This window comes from Buteo buteo, chromosome 11 (genome assembly GCF_964188355.1).
Source record: "Buteo buteo chromosome 11, bButBut1.hap1.1, whole genome shotgun sequence".
Classification (NCBI taxonomy): Eukaryota; Metazoa; Chordata; class Aves; order Accipitriformes; family Accipitridae; genus Buteo; species Buteo buteo.
In genome coordinates this window covers 7,075,123-7,094,020 of record NC_134181.1, presented here as the reverse complement: position 1 = coordinate 7,094,020, position 18,898 = coordinate 7,075,123, and the positions used below count along the sequence as shown (strand labels likewise).

General features: G+C 36.9%; 1 protein-coding gene across 6 annotated transcripts in view; it reads left to right on the top strand.

The window, feature by feature from the left end:
* Positions 1 to 18,898, top strand: part of WWOX (WW domain containing oxidoreductase) — a 535,055-nt gene that overhangs the window by 196,619 nt on the left and 319,538 nt on the right. Inside the window, exons 9-10 of one of the 6 annotated variants that reach the window (XM_075039974.1) lie at positions 7,772 to 7,853; positions 10,654 to 11,473. The exons of 4 other annotated variants lie outside the window; for them this stretch is intronic. In XM_075039974.1, coding sequence (XP_074896075.1) covers positions 7,772 to 7,853; positions 10,654 to 10,682 — 111 coding nt within the window. In that variant the 3' untranslated portion in view covers positions 10,683 to 11,473. Of the gene's footprint in view, positions 1 to 7,771; positions 7,854 to 10,653; positions 11,474 to 18,898 lie in introns of those variants that run through there. One more of the 6 variants, XM_075039979.1, reaches the window with a different exon arrangement.

Genomic DNA, 18,898 nt, shown 5'->3' with positions numbered 1-18,898 from the left:
CAAATATCTCATATATTGCTGACGTGACTTGGATAAGTGGATAGGTTCATCTGCATATCCAGTAGATATATTCACAGACTTTTTGAAAAGCTCAGTGAACAAAGGCAAACTTTCCTTTGAGCAATATATGGACAATTAGTAACCTGGAAAATGCACCTCTGGATGACTCTACTGAGAGACTGCGTGTCTGTAGTTGTTACAGGTGTAGGAAGCTCTCAGAGCTCAGGTGGCAGTAGGCTGAAAATTACTTCAAGGTAATCTGTAAAATAAATTGTATTTTAGTGTTTAACGACTTACATGCACTGAGACGCTTAAAGTGTCCTTTGGATCATATAATCTCTATTACTTTTACCCAGTCTATGACATTGATTTGGTAACAAGATGGGCAACAAGGCGAATGTGTGTGCTGCTTCCTTTCAAGCTTTTGTTTTGAATTTAGAAAGCAAAGTAATTTTTTTAAAAATGGTGAACTGGCAGCTTGGGAGTTTGAATCTTCCTTGTACTTAAAAAGCAAACAAACAAACAAAAGAGGAAAAAGAGACTGAGAAAGAGATGTAAAGAGGGGAGAAAAGAAAGTGCAATGTGGACAGGAGTAGCTAGCTGAAATTCTACGGTCTGAGTTAAGCAGCAGGTCAGATTAGACGGTCACAAAGAACCCCTTTTGGCCTTAACAGCTATAAATTTTTGAAGCGTAGTGCAGGCTTCCCAGCACTGCAATTTCATTCTGACCTGAGGGGGTGAAAGGGTAAAGCCTCCATACCCATTCCCTGCCTCCCCAATGGCCTGAGCCTGCCTGGTTTCTGTGATGTGAAATGCTGTCCGGTAGGAGCTAGGCTGAGACTGTAACTCAGTTCACCGTAGCAAAATTGCATCTGCTGTATGATAATCACTTTTGGTCGCTGGCCACTCATAGCCTATTCAAGCTAATCGCAAGGTGGAGGAGGTCTGTGCCCCAGGGCTAGTTCCATGAACTCTTTCCTTTATGGTGATGATGATGATGATGAAGTAATGTATTTAGGCAGATTTTTCAGCATTTCACTTCTCCTTACAGTGGTCCATTGTGTTTCCAGTTACTGAAAATCTCATGTTGCTACAGGTGTATGCTTCTCACCTCTGTTGTTTCTTTGTGTTTTCCTGGCCATGCTGAAAATCAGTACATCAGCTTAGTCCTGTGCCATTGTCCATTTCAAGAAAAAGATCCTTGGTTTCACCTCTGCATATCCTACTGGTCATTCTGTCACATTTTCTGGTTTGCTGCTATTTAGCCCATGCTTAAACAGTTTGGACAGAAGGACTTTTTCAGAGGGAAGGAGTTTGCTCTTTTAAACATCTCGCTCCCTTATGTGAAATTGTATATAGCAGCAAGATCATATCTCGACAGTCTAAAATATTAACTTGCTGGAAGCTGTAGGAGTGATTCTTTAATGCCATCCAGAGACCCTGTTCCAAAAGAGAAATCCCTCACTTGAATGTTAACAGTTTTGTGCTGCTTTGTGCCATAGAAGTTGGGAAAAATAGGCAGAGGTTAGGACTTGGGACCCCATTAACAGTTTTTGATGTGTTAAGCAATGATGAGGCTGCTCCCTTGACCTTAGTACTGAGAATAGCAAATAAAAGCAAAGATTAAAGACATTGTTCAGGAGAAAGCAGGTGTTTGACTGGTTGGTTCTAGGTTTGTAGCCTTTTGTCCAAGTCTTAAACAAATCTCGTGTCACTTGGTAGTTAGCTTGGTTTGTCTTTCATGGAACATGGTGAGGTTAGGGTTTCTACTGACGGTCTGGCAGCTTGGTCTATTACATATTTTTTTCAACCAAATTATTTTGTGTAATAACTATAATGTTAATGGAACTATATGTTATGGTTGAGTTAAGATTTGTCAGTTTGAAAATAAACGTCTTGGCTTCATTTCGACATTTGCCTTTCAGCATCAGTCCGTTAACCTGTCACACACTATAATTTCATTAAAACCATCATTTAATTGTAAGTTAATGTACAGCTATCTTTTATAGAAGAGCTTTACATACTGCCTGAATAATTTCAATACAAATTTTCAACTGATATGATTGAAATAATATGAAACACTAAATGCCCTCCAAACCCCTGTTTATGAATTCAATACTGAGCAATAAGATGCAATAGCCACATTACTGTGCCACTATAACAAGGAGACAGTTTTTCAAATGATAATAAGAGGAAAGAATAACTATCTAGATATATCTGTATATATCTCTGTCTACGTGGCTTGTACCTGCAGCATTGAGATGTACTTCATATGTAATTCGGAGAAGTTTCCATTATTAAAAGAAGGACAATGCAGATAGTGTAAGCTCTATATAACTGGAAAAAGAATTAAAATCTACATGCTAATAGCTTTAGTGCCAGTCACAAATAGACTTGAACTTCACATATGAGATATATAAAGCTTATTTCAAAATAAATTCAGGGTAACATTCAACCTGATTGAATCTTTGGAAGCTGTGTTAATGTATTTGTTCAACTCACTTGCGCTCAAAAGCTTTTAAACAGAATATCACTTTTTTATATTATTCATGATAATGTAATTCCTGCCTTTAATCTCTTCAGGGTTTCATATTAAGTCATGATATGCAGTTCAGGGGAATTTGGATCATCCATTAATCATAGTATCTGTACTTTTGTGTGTCTACTTTTGTCCATCTCTTAAATCAGTCACTTGGCAGCAGCAGAGATTTGGGGACAGTCCAAGATGTTTGACTGAAGAGGCCTTATTTATTAAACTTATTTCCTGCTACAGTATGTATGGATTTATCTAATGTGTGGCATGCTGAAAAGAAAGTGATAGAAATTTTAGCATAATCATTAAATATGATCCTCTTAGTGTTTCCACTGGAAACATATGTGTGGAAAAGTATATTGAATGATGACATAAGTTTAGTAGAATAATTAGCTAAAAACACCTGGGCTAATACAAAAAACTATGAGACAAAATGATGTGGTCAAGTATTGGTTTGTAATTAAAAATTTTCTACCAATCTGCATACACCAAGGGACTGAATTAAGGTTTCATAAACTATCTAAATTTGGTATTTTCTGAAGTTTAAGGGTTTTTTTTTATTCCTCCATTATTTTAATATTCAATGGATGGTAGGAAGATGGAGGCAAGGGTTGGAAACCTTACAGAGTTATTAGTAGGTGTTGGATTCTTTCTTTGAAGTGCTGACACTGTCCTTTGAACTGAACTAATCACTTCTAACTGTAATAATGGGTTGCTTTTTTCTCAACAAGCCACCAAAGAGTGATTAGTGACATATTTAAATTATTTTTTAAAATATTTGTGAAATTAGAAAAGTGTGGAATCTGAATTGTGTATTCTATCCACTTTTTGAAATAAAGTGATGTTCCCTACCCCTTTCTACTGCTTTTTCGCCAAAAGTCTGATTTCTTTTTCCTAGACCCACTCTGACCTTTCCTTCTTTTGTCCTGTCTTCTCTCAGCTCCTTCCTTTTGTCTTTCTCGTCCCAAGTTATCTCTTTCAGCTTTAGTCTTTTACCCATTTTGTTCCACTTTTCTTTCCCATAAAACTTTTTGTTCTGTTTTTCTTTTACTCTACCTCTTTCTTGGCTTAGCCACAGCTCTGATTTCCTGCGTTTAATATTAGAGTAGTGGGAGAGAGCTTCTGGCTTTCCCACACCGGCTATGCAGTCACTTTAGCAAACTGCATCTTAAAAGTGGCTAGATGTTCTATTCCTGCAATGCTGGACTGGAATTGGTGACTTATGAAGTCCCTCTCTGCCTTAGGGGCTTGGAGGTTTCCCAGAAAACGCTTGTAAGAATTTTTTGAAACTTCTGAAAAAAATGTATTTTTCCCTTGTTGGCTTTTTGGAAATTATGAAAGCACGTTTGCTGAACTTTCCCACATAAGTTGTGCCCCACATGGACATCTGTAATAGGAAACTTCAGTGAGAACAATTAGAGCTTGCTAAAGTTATGAGCAACTGTACTGAAGCCTTGAAATGGGAAGTGTCAGACATCCTGAACTGGAGACTATGTCACCATCATCACAATAAGTAACAACTTTTAATTTAAGAGATGGATAAAAATTATACTATTGAGTCTTCAGTCCTGGAAATCCATTTATGACTGTTTCGGGTTACCGACTGTGGAAACATTTGTGCGTATGCCATGTTATTTTCCTGAGAGAACAGTTGGAGCTAAACATATATTTTTAAAAGCTGAAGAGAAATAATCAGTTTTCATTTCTGTCTTCAGGCTTATAACTAAAACAATATGTGGTATTTTAGCAGTCAGGTTTCTAATTGAATCAAGTTTCTAATGTTTGGGCTCAGTATATGCTATTGAGAACAAAAAATTACTTGAAGTATAAGCATCTGTTATACTCTGTGATCTTTATGCACTGAAACAGACCTAATGCTGAATTGCTGTAGTCTCCCTGATATTAAAAGAAAAATGTGCTTTATACCATGATTTTAGTGGAAGCAGATGAGGCCATGGAGGCACAATGGGAATGACTATGAAAGAGACTAAGACCCCTATTTACTGTGGTAACAAAGCCGTATGTAAATTTTGCTTTTCATTAAAGCAGAATTGGTTTAACCCCAGTTGTACAAAGGTTACTGTTTTCTACTATTTAGACAAACAACTTCCTACTGTAAATTGTGTTATGATTTATATGAATCTTCCTACTGTCATAAATGTTCCTCTAGAGAATATATCTTTCACTGTATCTTAATCATAATAAATACGAACTTTTAAAGTAGTTGTAAATACATTTGTATAATTATATTTATATTTTGATAAAGTTTATCATTACATTAATTCACAACAGATATTTACTATTAGTCAAACAAGGAAATTAGCTTCTCTGCTTAGTTTTTATACCTTTAACAGCAACCACAAAAGCAACTGTTAGGCCTTGTATTCCAGGTGCATAGCATACCCAACACAGTTATACAGTACACCTGCTGATAGTGGGTAATGAGCATAATTTATAATGGCGGCACATACAAATACAGTATTTGTGTTTGTATTTATATACTGAACGCACGCAGTCACACTTCGCTGTTTGCACAAGCCCAGTAACACCGAGCGCAGGGTGTTTTGGAATGTAGGTTTCAGGGTCTGAAGCAAGTTCATCTCAAATTTGCATGTGAAGTCTCTATGTTTATTTTGCATTAGTGACTACTGCTCTTAAACAGGTAAATTGGACAATTGTGTGTGAATAGATTGCTTCTATTTGGATGTGAGGCCATATATACATCATTTACGTATGCTTAGGTTTCTGTTGGATGAATTGAAACTGTGTAAAAAATCCGATGGAATTAGTAAAGAAAACAGAACCTGGCTCTTCTCAGTTGTGTCTAATGACAGGACAAGAGGAAATGGATGCACAATGACATAAGACAAAATTTCATTTAAACATTAAAAACGACTTTTTACTCTGAGGGTGGTAAAACATTGGAACAGGTTATCTGGGATAATGGTTGTGGAATCTCTATCCTTGGAGATACTCAAAACCAAACTGGATGTGGTCCTGAATAAACCCGCTCCAGTGACCCTGCTCTGAGCACTGCAGACTGGATGATCTCCAGAGGTCTTGTCCAACCTCAGCTGTTCTGTGACTTTGTGAAATTTGGTATATATATAACACTTAGAAATATGTTAAATACTGTACCATATTGCTGCCTGTTGCAACAGCAATGATGGGTTGACTTCAAGTGCTTATTTAGATCATTCTCTGAAGGAAGCTGCACCTATGCTAAATCAATGAACTTAAGAAATATTCTTGCTTCCCAGTTAACCTCTCCTCATAGTTATTGCTTACTTGCAGGCAGTTTAGTACAGTCGTCATCAAACTTTACTTGCCCAAATTGTACAATCTTTCTAAAAGCATTCACATTTTTACTGGGGGCAACTGTCAGTGAATCAGCAGTGAGAGACACTTTCTCCTGGGAGATCAGGATAAATGCCTGTAAGAAACTAAATGGCATTAAAGAGACGGGCAGATTTCAGTACACAAAGATTTGTTTTCATGATTAAATATCTATTGTATTAATCTTAGCCTTAAAAGGAACATTCCTCGTATTTCAATTTAGTTGCAATGAATTGAGGTATCTACTGTGAAAACTGTTGCTATTGGATTTAAATACCCATCTTTTAGATAATCTAGGGTTAGTTAAAGGCTAAATTTACAGATATTCTCTGTGACCTTGCTCAAGTCAGTTTTCCCATGATAAAATGATGGTGGTATTTACTTAAGTTCTCTGAGTGTTGTTAAGAACAGTTCAAAGCTACTTAATGAACCTCAGGTCCTACCTTTATCTTCAGTGTTATAAAAGGTTCATAAATAGGCCAGCAAGTCCCAGCTTGTATCCAAGACAGTTTAAGATGTAGAAGAGTAGATAAATGTGAACTGTTTCTTCACTGGGAGACCTGGAATGCTTCTTTGTGTTTGAGATCTTGTGGAACTTTCCCAGTTGGTTGTTTTTGAAAGGTTGAACTTAAACTACTTTGTTAGGATCAGCTATCTAAATAAACTTACACACTCCATGCTCATGTTTTTCACATTTAAAGAAGAATGCTCATCTTTGTTGCATTTCTTAAATCTGGAAATGTGAATTTGTTTGAACTTCCTGGTTTTTTAGTTACGTATATTGCAAGAACATGTTGATTCGCCCTTTATTTTCTTGACAAATTCAGTATGGGATGCTGAATTTTAGCAAGTGATTTTCAATAGCATCACCAAATGTCATTGTGCTGTAGGAAAGATGATGTATGTGAACATTCGTTGCTGCATATGATTTCTTGGACTGGCATTGAGCCAGTTGTTTTACTAAGTTGTAAATATTAATTTCAAAACACAGCAAGATTTCTTTGTGGTATTTCAGAGTAATGGTGTAACTTAACTTATTTGTGTTTATAATTTGACAAGCCTGAAAACATTAGACATTAGAGTTATTAAATAAGAGAAGAGACATTTGGAGATGTTTTCATAATGTTTTCTGACAGCTTTATAATGAAACCAAATCTAGAAGTATCTTAGTATCATAGATTTTTATTGCAATGAAGTGTCAAGAGAAGGAAATATGACATTGTTATTATTGACTACAATGCATAGTAAAGAAATAAATGATGTCTTCTGAGGGGGATCCATTATGGTAAACTTTTTTTCTTTCTAAATCAAGCATATGAATATATGATGACATGTTACTGAAACATGAAAAAAGGTGGTGATGGAAAGCCATTTTGAATAATGCCAATAATTCTATTTTTCATTCCATTATATGAGGTAGCATTTAATTTTTTTTTAACTTTTCATGTTATTTACAATAGGATATTTGTTATCTCGAAATAGTTTGTTTATGAAGTACAAAGAACTGTGATGGTAGAAAACCAAAAAAAATGTTCAGTAGCACAACTCCATGAGCCAGAGGTCCAGCCAAACCATGGCTATTAATCATCACCGTCCATTATTTACTGAGGATTCGTTCATTGTTCCATAAAGGTATCTAGAGGGTCAATTAGAGACAACAGACAGGATTTTTCAAAGACACAAGAGGGTCAATTAGGCCCTTCTTGTAATTTTCTGCTTTAACAGCAAATGCCAGCCTATCCTGCAACAGATAGAGTGGAGTTTAGAATTAAATAGTGTGAATTTTTTTTTTTTAAGCTGTTACTCTGCAGCCAGTATGAATTGGAGTATTGTCAGTCTTTGATCAAAACAAAAGAAAAATTTTATCACTACAGTTGATAAGAAGCACGATTTGTTTTTTAGAATCAGAGTACTGCAAGTGCCCAGGAAATATCTGAGATAAAACAGTCTGTACTTATCATAGAAGTGAATCATTCGTCTGAAGGTAGGACCGGACACAAACAATGTTGCTAAATACTACCGTTAAAAATTTAAAAGCATTTGATGCAGAATACTATTTGTACTTATTTTTGCATCCACTGCTCGCTTAAAGCTCAAAATCAATAATAGATATGAGATCTTAATACAAACAACTGCAGTGGCGTTCATTAATGCATAGGCAGTTCTTTCAGAACAGAAAGTAGGAAATAACACTAAAATATATCTATTCATATGTTTAAATACACAAACATATATATATGTACACACACTTCAAAACTCTTCCAAAGTAGCAGGAAATTTTGGTAAAATAACTTCACTAGTTTATCCTTTAGCTGAGGACAGAACAGTCCTTCAACAGATTTACGGCTGCCTATGAACATGTGCACCATACGTACAATAGCTGTACTGAAGTTATTTTTCTTTCAATGAGTTTGACTTTTCATGAGAAATGGTTGTTAGTAGTTGGCATGCTCTTCTATATAGCCCTGAAAATCTTGGGCTATTTTTCTCCTCTAAACTTTGATTACATTGCCACTGTTTTTAATGCTGCTTAAGTATGTTTTAACTGAAAGCAGCCTCTCTGAATATGGTGTGTTAGTCTTGTAAAGGTTTTTATCTTTACAGATGGGGTTTTTGGAATGTCTGAGTATTTGATGGTCTCCTGTGAGAGTAAATCTCTGAGTGTGCTACATCAGTTTGATCCTCATCGTCCTCTGAAACCCCCTATTCTCTGTAGGGTTTCAGCAGAGTGTTCTAACTAATGACTTAGGGCCAAATTCTGCCCTTAGATGCAAGCGTGTAATTCTCACTGATTCCAGAGGGACTTCTATGAGCATATCAGAGAACACAATTTTGTTCTTAGTGTGTGAAATTATAGCACAAACAGACAAAAGAATCTCATGCACATTCATCTTAGTGACCCCAAGCATACAGGAACGCGATACTAATCCACCCGCTTTTCTCTTTGCTCAGTTTGTGCAGTTTCTTGTAGATCACCCCAATTCTTCAGCTGTCACTTGAGTCTGCATTTTTTATATTGTTCTGTCTTCAGAAGTTTGCTGTTGTGGCGCTTCAGTGAAATTAGTGACATTGAAACGAATGTTTCCTTAAGTAGCATTAGCAACAAAGACACTTGTAAAAGATGTTTTTTTCTTTCCCTGGGAAATTATGGTACATGAGCAGTCTTGTTCATATTCTGTAGGGAATTAGTTTGCAAAGACAGAAGACAAAGATAGATGTGTGAGTGCATGTCTGTAAAGTGGTTTAATACATACACATACACAGAGAGAAGAAAGGTGGGCTTGCATCACACTTTTCCTCTGTGACAATACGATGTGATGAAGCTTTTTACCTACATGTGAACAGAACATGTAACTCCTCCATGTATCATTCAGACTCTAGTTCTACTCAGATTTTACTTTCCGCATTGTCCCTTTCAGATTCTTTATAGTGCAAGAAATCAATTATTGATTAATTTTTTAACAGTTTTTTTTTCCTGCTGCTTATTTTTTAACTAAACCCTTCCACATGGAAGGCTTGTAATTATTTTACTATTCTGTTTTCAGGAACAGAGCTAATATTGCTCTGCAGACATAAAAATTTTGGAGCTAACACAGTTAGCTTTAATGGACTATCTTTTACACGTGTTGGTCACTGAAACATAGTGTCAAAACTTAGACTGGCACCAAATTTGCTTATCAACCACTGTTTGTACTTGGGACCTACATGTAAGGAAAATCTTCCACTTTTTGTGTTTTCATTGTGGGAATTTGTCTCAATGGCTGAAAACTCTGGACTGGAGGATTTGTATTTCTTGAACTGATTGCTTATTAGGCCTTTGCTTATTTGTTTTGGATTTGTGAGGCATCTGACTGCTTACCCTTTCTATCTCAGTACTCGGCAGATATATTTGTCTTCTAGAACAGTGTTATGGAAGACTAAACATTTCCAAACCAGGCATTTAGCCACATTGTGTTTGCTTCCTAACAACTCTATTCAATGGGCCTGAGTCTTTTTTTGTGCTTTGATTAATACTGTTCCTCACCAAAATCAAATAATTTTAGATGTATCTGAGGAATCCCAGAGATCTTCAGTGCACACAGAATTGACTGTCTTCAGTGGATGCCATATTTTTAATTTAGTAACTTTAATTTCTTGGCATGCTGCCATTCATGTTCTATGTTTCAAGCATCTGACTAACCTTTCCATCTCAGCTTTTTAAAAGACATCTCTGTGCTGTAGCAAAAAGCCTATCGTTTATATCTCCCACAATGATTATAGTGTCCACTTTAGTTTTGGATTCTGCTCAAGACAGAACAGAATTTGTATTGCAACTCATACAGCAGTCCTCATGTAATGAATTGTATTGTTTATAAAAATTCCTGTTTTCAAGTTGTCTGGTAAGTCTTTAGAAAGCTAATCACTTACCCAGAATTCTTTCTGAAACTATTTGTGGAATCACCATGACTGTCTAGGGAAATCTAATTTATAATTTTGAACATATAATTTATACCTCACTTTGCCAAAGCTTTCTTTAAAATCTGTTTTCTGATATGAATTAGAATGATTGGTGATATTAATTTTGCTTTTTTAACCTGAAACTGTTGTTGAACACATAATCCACAGTGATTTATGTTTACATATGTTCCATTTTCCTATTTGTGTAATATCTACAGGCAGATAGTAATTTTCTCAAGCTGGTTCATTAATTATATTTATTGGATGGATGTCCTTTGTTATTGTTTTGTAACTTATGTATTGATCTCTATTATATGAAATGCTCAGTCTTTGCTGTTCACTTACAGTTGGACAGAAAAGCCACGTGACCATCTGAATTCAAACATGAGGGTTTGCCCCTGCAAACTGGCATCAAGGAAGACTTGCGCTACTATGAAGTTTTATAGCTTCCGTATGACTGCAACGTCCCCCTCCATAGTGTCTTGTTTTTAAGGACTGCATTGGTATTTTTCTTTATTAGTTGCCAAATTAAAGTAAAAAAAGAAAAAGTCGGTGTGCAGTGATCCTAAAAGTAGGTAGATTGGTGCAGGAAGATGGCTAGCAGCTCAGCATAGTGATGATGTAGCAGTGGAAGAAATATTGAAAAGGTCCAAGAAACAAATCACAGACAAGAATAGAAATGACAGTGAGCTGCTTTGCACAAGTGCCTCTTTGAACATATGCAATGAGAAATATATTGGTTTGCGTCTTTGTCTGAATTCGATTTGGTTCTGGGTGAATTGTGCACAAGTCAAATTTTCAAATGGAAAAAAGTTAAGTCTGTATAAACTTAAGGTGAGCTGGAAACAGAAGCTGTTTCATATCTTTGTGCCTATTTGGACTATTTGTAAAACAAGAACAGTAACATGTACTCATATTTATGTAATGCTGAATTTCACAAAGGAGAGCACCTTGAGTAAAAGGAAAGAATTGTCATTCATTGGAGTGATTTCAAATGAAAATAGGGAAGGTACCTAGAAATGGTTCTTTCATGGTTCGTTGCTGTGACATTGGCGGTTCTGTTCAGCACTGCTCTTTATTTTCCAATTCAGTATGACATAATCAGTTCTAAAAGAAAGGTAATGCAAAGTATGACTGTGTTCTATAACTACACTACGACAAGTAAAACCCTGAATACATAATTAAGAAAAAATAATAAACTTTCTTCTGTTGAAATTATTCTGTCTCTCCCGAGGCTTTTCACATTACGTGTCATATTTGCAGGGAGGTGTTGGGCCTCTGTGCAGGCACCTTTCAGCTGCCTGTGTTGTGTCCCTGTTCCAGGTGTTTTATTTGCTTGCTTTGAAAAAGAAACATTGCAAAACTGTTCCATCAGAGCTAAAAATACGCAGATAAAGAGGATGAAGAAGCATCACTCAACTATTTAGCCTGCTAGAAAACAGAGTTTTTTAAGTGCTGCATTAGACCTTTGTATCCACTAAAGTGCCCTTCACCAACTATCCGCACATTACTAAAATACTTCACACTTTTTTATGGTCAGATTCAGCCACTCTTACTTGAGCTGAGAAGAACCATATGCTTCAGGTAACCTCTCTAAAGCAGTTGCCAGTGGGAATACTTTTGTAAATGCTCACCAATGTGAGCAGAGGTTACACAATCTCACCCATGGTGAATAATAATGTCAAAGAGCCATTAACAGTGCGGAGTGACAAAGTGTGGAGAGATCCATCAGCTCATCCTGTGTTTAATGAAACAGAAATGAACATCGTATTGCCCTTGTTTTCTGTCAGATTTTCCAGGTCTCCATGAGGCTTATTAATCTTAGAGTGTAATGGAAAATGTGTTGCTATGTTACATACTACAGCAGCCTTTGCGCTCGAAGGATTGAAGGCATTATTAGTCTTTGTCTTATTTACATACTGTACTTGGGTGCGTGCTGCCATCGCTGCACTTAGAGCACAGTGGAGAGTGCAGTTATAAAATGTTTGTGGATTTCTGAAGTGTGTACTAATGCATGTGACCAGATGGCTGCATGGTAAGTCATTTTAACCTGAAGTAATGCTCAGAAGCCCTCTTTTGAGAAACACGGACAACACACACTACAGACCTTGGAAATTTACTGTTATGAAAAATGCAAAATAGGAAGAGTTGCTTGATAACCACATTTTAGTGCACCCTAAAATGCATATTTCCACATTGCTGAAAGAGAACTTTCAGGCTCTCAGAAACAAGAGGTAGAAAATGAATGGGTAAATGGTATTATTGTCAGATACTGATTTCAATCAGTGTATCATAAACTTTCTCTTTTTTTAAATTTTTTAAATTTAAGGGCCACCTTCAGATAAGCTCTGGCAAAAACAATGTTGTGTTTACACTTGAAATCTAGTTATTGTCATTCTCTGTTAGCTAGAAAAGAATTAGGAAAGCTCTTATTCCTGTTAGGAAATCCCTACCTTCCAGGGACAGATGAATAATCCAAGCTGGACCATATGATGATATTGTCATGTAGTAGATGCCATTGCAGTGAGATTCTTCTGCCTTATTTTGAGCATGTATGGCCCATTACACTTACGAGGATCTTTGTACAGATTCAGTTTCACTACGGACGAGAATTGCAAAATGATGCTTCTGATAGTCAGAAGGTATATCATGTCTGAATAATATTTTATATTTTAATAATAATAGGGATATAAGGTTCTTTTAATTTTGTTTAAAGAGTTAATCGAGTGACATTGCAGCTTTTTTGACACATGCAGCTTTGGAGATTTGTAAGATTAAACAGAAATATTGTGTGTTTACTAGAAGCAGTGGCAGTATTTACCTTACTTATATTCACTATGTAAGCAACAATTTTTCTCTTTTTTTTTGCCTTTTATTTTACAGCAGACTTTGTTTATCTGCAAGGTATGTGTTGATACAAGTTTCATAAAGAATTAGCTGTGTGTGGACATTGCAGCAGTACTTCTCAAATGTTTCCGAAGGTGTTTAGGTTTGGTTAGAGCCTGCCCAAGGCTTCCCAATAGCGCACACAAAACCCAAGGGTGCGAGCTCCTTTTCTTCTGCTGCAGCGAAAGACAGGTACAGAGAAGGGCTCGGGCTGGGCTGAGACTGGCAAAGTACTGGGCTTGCTCGCTCCTGCTGATCTGGGATTGGGATGGGAGAGGAGCCGTTGGTAGCAACGGATACGTGCTGGGATCTCCACCAAGTCTCCCTGCCCAATGTATCCACCATCAGTTCACCAAGCGCCTCTGTCCCACGTATCCTCGTGCAATGTCAGCGGTAACGGCGACTGGCTTTTGTCGTTGCAAAGTGCTGCAAATCGGTGGCAGAAGCAAAGTTTCGGTGGCCTCAGCTGGCTGCTGCCGTATGCAGTCGTGTTGTTTGCCGGTGCCCGGCGTTGGCCAGGATGCTACTTCTGCAGAATGGCTTATTTTTTTTCTGCCTGGAGTTCTGCTCCTTTCTTTTAGCAGGCAGTACAATTATGAAGTAATTTGCATAACATTTACACTTTGCCAAATTTTGAAAATTGCCACCTTTGAAAAGGAATTGCTGCCATTCACAGTGCCACACTGATTAATCACAATTAAGGACAAAATACAGTGCTTTTATTAAGCTTCCAGTGAGCAGGAAAATTAGCACTTCCTGAAGTGATGAGAGTAATTCCATTAGTGAGAATTCCCATTTAAAATGTGGTACTTTTGTGCCATTTTAGAAACAATTTTCACACTTTTGAAAATGTTCTTATAGCTGTATGCAAGTTGCCTAAAAGTACATTGCTGTTACATTTGCATACTGACAGCATCCTGTTAGGAGTTAATTACATGTTTTTTTCATAATATTTTCCTGATGTGGCTCCAGGTTAGACAAATGCTGATGTAGTGCCATCACAGTTTGAAAGATATTTTACTGGAAGTCATTTATAGGGCCAAATCTGAGACTAAAAAATTGTCATTCTAGAATTTCTAAGTTTTTGGGACTTCTTTGCAGCTTTCTCAACCTGTACTTATTTTGACTAGAAGGAGTGTTAATGCAGGCTCCCATATAACGGCTACCGGACAGTGCAGCTCTTCCCTTCGCCAGTGGTAGAAGTAAGTGATGGCAAGGCTTTTACAGCAAGTGACTGTATTTAAAGAAAGATAGTAAATTATTCTAGTGTGGAAGGAACCCCCATATTTTTAGCGACCCTAGAACTGTTTGCACATCAGAGGTAGTTGTCAGATAAATACTCGCAGGTTACTAGCTGGACAGGGAATCGCTTTCGTTCTCTTGTCACACTGACTGTTCAGTTATTTCCTACAAAACTGAATACAGAATGACACCTTAGCTGCTATCTCAAGTTCACAACTTCTGTCTTGCAGCCTACCTCTCCCGGAAAAGTCTCTAAATGCCTGTGCCAAAATAGCGTTTTAGCAATAGGACTGCATTTCGTCCTGTTTTATCTTGTATGAAGTAATTACTAATTGAGAAATAAAGTAAGTGAGAGTGACCCTTTTGGCTGGTGATTGTGGCTTTTACCTGGGAAGTGGGCCACTGGGGTTTCAGTACCTGCTTCAGTGAAACTTTAATTACTTACCGAAAGTGGAATTGTATCAAGGAGAGAAGTGAGTGGCCCTCAGCCACCGCATAGCTATCAACCAGAGACAGGCGATGCGTTCCAATCCCCCCAGGCAGAGAAGGGAATTAAACCAGGTTACTCCCACATCACAAGTAAGAGGAAGATGCCTCTTTGACAGAATTGTGAATCTAACCTTGTTTTCTGCTGCTTTTCTATACGAGAGCCAAACCCAGAATGTTTTGTTGTGAATTATGTAGTATTTTTTTTCTGACAAATTAAACATTATCAGGGAAATTTATTTCATCATTTTAAAAAAAAGTTCAGGGTTTTAAAAAAGTTGGTTTATGAGAATCAACATTTTATTTGATTTTCTTGTATCAGCTAAAAGAAGCTCAGTATACTTCTAATCTTGCCAGTGAATATAGGTATAGGTAGTTTGTACTATATAATTTATATTCTGTGCAACACTAACACACCACATTACTTAAAATGTAAATTTATTTATAAATATGCACACATATATAGTACGTGTTTATATTATTTTAGATTTATGTAAAATATATCAAAGTCTTGTTACAATAAATTCTATAAAATTACTAACAGATTTCTGTTGAACTGTGGCCAGATGTAGCAACCTCTTAGGAGTTTCCTTTTTCTTCATCATTGTCTCTATGCTGCTTAGTGTTAAAAACCTAGGTTTTCTCCCTTCTCTTTAAAAAAAAGAACATTATCATAATTTGTTTGAAATAATGCATTTAAGTTATCAATATGTGATATATTCCAGCACTCATAAAAGTAAGATTTCTAGATAAACACCAATAGAAATATTTTTAACAATATTAAAAAAAAATCAATTTTCATAAGGTTACGTCTTTTTACTTCTCCATATATACAAAGACTATATTAAAAGAGAGATTAAATGTTACTCTGCAGAGTAAAATGCAAACAGAAAATTATTTTTCATTTTTCAGTGCAAGCAATGGATTATCATTTATTTATGAGACTTTTTTTAATCTAGAATATATGGAAATCTTTTCTTGAAGCACAGTGTAATATTGAATTGGGAATGTTGTCTGACAGTTTTCTTCTTACAGTTGCATAGAATAATTCTACTGTATGAATTTTTTAAACAGGCTTCAATATACTCTGCGTTTGAAAGGGAGGAAGTAATCAGAGTAATCTTGAAGAATCTTACAAATGCACCTCCTCTATCCCTTCGTTCTTCAAGCAAACTTCTGCAGAAAAGACCAGGCTATAGCAAATTTTAACATCAAGGGAAATGTCCGGGTATTTTTCACCCGTCCCAGTATGTATCTGCATGCAAGAGTTCATTGCTGTGGCCAAAACACATACGGACTCACTCATTTCTAATGCTTTTTCATTCTCCTAAGGGCATTATTCTAACATAATCAGTACAGAAGGCCGGATTTTAATCAGAGTGTGTATCTGGTGGTAAATGGGTCCAGCGTTTAAAGGGTTTATTACTTTTTGTCTGAGAATGTATAGTAGACGTCAAGTTAAAAAGCTGTTTTATCCCCCCAAAGTTTCTATGACCCAGGATAGCACTATATTTCTTTTGCGATTGGGTGTAAATGCCCTTGTTGTTGGAGGAATTTATCTTAAGAGCCACTGAGGTAGCTGTGCTTCTCCAGTATTTCAAGTCCATAGGTGCATAATTGGAAGGATCCTTAACAAGTCTTGTTAAATAGCATATCCAGCTATCATAGCAGATTTGTGGCTGGTATGAAACATATCTTGGAAACTGTAGTTTGTATCAGAGACCAGAGGTCAGCCAGTTGCATTTGTTTTCCTAAAAACCCTAGTGTAGAACAGGCCCTGTGAAATGTGGACAGGTAGTCAAAATGAAGGACAGAACAAAAGATGCAAAAATAGTGTCTTTATTATGAATAAAATGATCTACAACAGTATGCCTTATAATTCAACTTTTTTGGTATTCATAAATTATAGTGACAGAAAAATGTAATGCTAACTTACTCATTTAGGTTGATACGAATTTTGCATTAAAATGCTTACAGTTTTTATACATTAAAAGAGTCCTTAGAGAGAAATGAAGCCAATTAGTGAGAAGTAAAGACCCGTGTGTCTCTCTGTATGTATACCTTCATCTAAATGCAGTTGTATAAACAATAGAAATTCAAGGCATTTATGCACCAATTGCTTTTTCCTTTCCCTTCTTCAACAATTACCTGTATACTAGTGATTATAATTTGAGTATCCTAAGGAGAAAATAACTTATCTTTTTTGCTGCAGAGAAATACTGTGACAGAAAACAGTTTTCTCTGAATTTGTTTAATGCTTAATACCGTGGTGGCCAGGTAATGAACAAAGTATTTTGTATTAATTTCAAGCAGACGCTCTGCTTTCATCTTCAGCTTTCTATTGTATTCCATGGTACTGAACTCGGGAATCCGTCCTGCCAGTCTCTGTTCTCTGTTAAGTATTTTTATGTTGTTTGTGTCACTGGAGCAACTAGAAGTTGGTTTCGGGACGAGATCCTAAATCAGTGAGAATATAGAGAACTTCTTACTGCAAGGAATATGAGAAAATGCCTTATATAGGGAATAAAAGCTTTTACATGTTGAATCTAAAATTCCTAGGGAAGCTCATTTCCACGTAGGTTCCATGTAAGCCAGTTTCTGCCTTCCAACCATGGCCAATGCCATGTGCTTCAAAAAAGGAGAGTGTAATGTAATCTACATCCTTGTCTTCATTTCTTCTAGAGTGTAACTTAAGCTGTAAAGCATGAGGTAACAGTAAGTATGAGAATTGGGTCTGCTGAGCTAAATCATGTTCGATAAGCGTAATGGCTTTACAGGAAGGAGACGTGGTGTCTCTCAAGGTTCCTCTGCGCTGGCGAGATCCCACTCCTGTCTCCTGCAGCCCACTGCGGGTCGATGAAGGGACACGATGCTCTGGCTTTGCCTCGGCTCATTGCCTTTGCAGAGCTGACCTGGCAGCCCCCTGGCACTGCCAGGCAGCAGCCGGCTGGCCCTGAACCAAGCGGGAGCGCGCGCCGCGCTCGGGGTTGGGCTGCGGTACTGCAAAATGCGGAGGTGCCATTCCTTTACCCTTCCCACGGACGCTGCTGTCGTGGCACGCTGGCTGGTGCAAGTAGTTAGTCTGTAGAGCTTTGTAAGAAACGCGGGGCTGGAGGTTTTGCAGTGTCTGCGCGTACATTATATCAGGCTGGTTTTCGGGTTTTGTCTGAAGAAACCACCAGAACTGAACCGAGCTGGTTTTTGACAGCTCTGCTGTGACCTCATCGCGACCGTGTTGTTTTACCGTTGCAGGAGATAACAAAATTCGGAGTTTGGATTGCATGTTCAAAAGAACGAGTCTGGAAAAATCAACCTTACTTAAGAAACCAGATCAATTTTAGAAAGGGTCTAATAGCAGAAGTCACAGTATGTTAAAACATAGGCAATTATGGAAGTCCTCCTAATGTTCAAGTTGGGCATTTAATATAAACACATCTTGGTACATTTGGCATTCTAGTCATAGTAAGAAAGAGCTGTTTGTAAAAAGTTACATCTGGTCATCTGAACTAATTGCTAAAATGACACTACATTAATTGGATAATTAAAGATTGTGAACATGTGGCTATTGTATTCCTTGGGCATTAAGCCAACAATTTCTGTGGCTGGGAAAATGTCTGTTAACATAGTTCACAATTCATCTGCTGTATCCTTTTTCATAGACATAAATAAGCAACATGGGTCTTAAATTTCGATTAGAAAAACTTGTAACCGGTGTTTTTAAATTGAATTTTAAAGCACATTTATGATTTCCATTGTGTTTATGTTTTAACACTTTTGAACGTTGGCAGCTTTGATTTTTTTAGCATCCATCTCACAAATTAATAGTATTGATTTTTGTTTTAGATTTATTGTTAGCATTTTGGAAAGTGTTCTGTAATTGTAGATCCTTTGTAACATGAGACCTAGTGCTCCGTGGTTTATTTTGAAGAGGGTGAGTGTTGGCACACAGTTTGAAGAACTTTGTAGTAGCGGTAAATT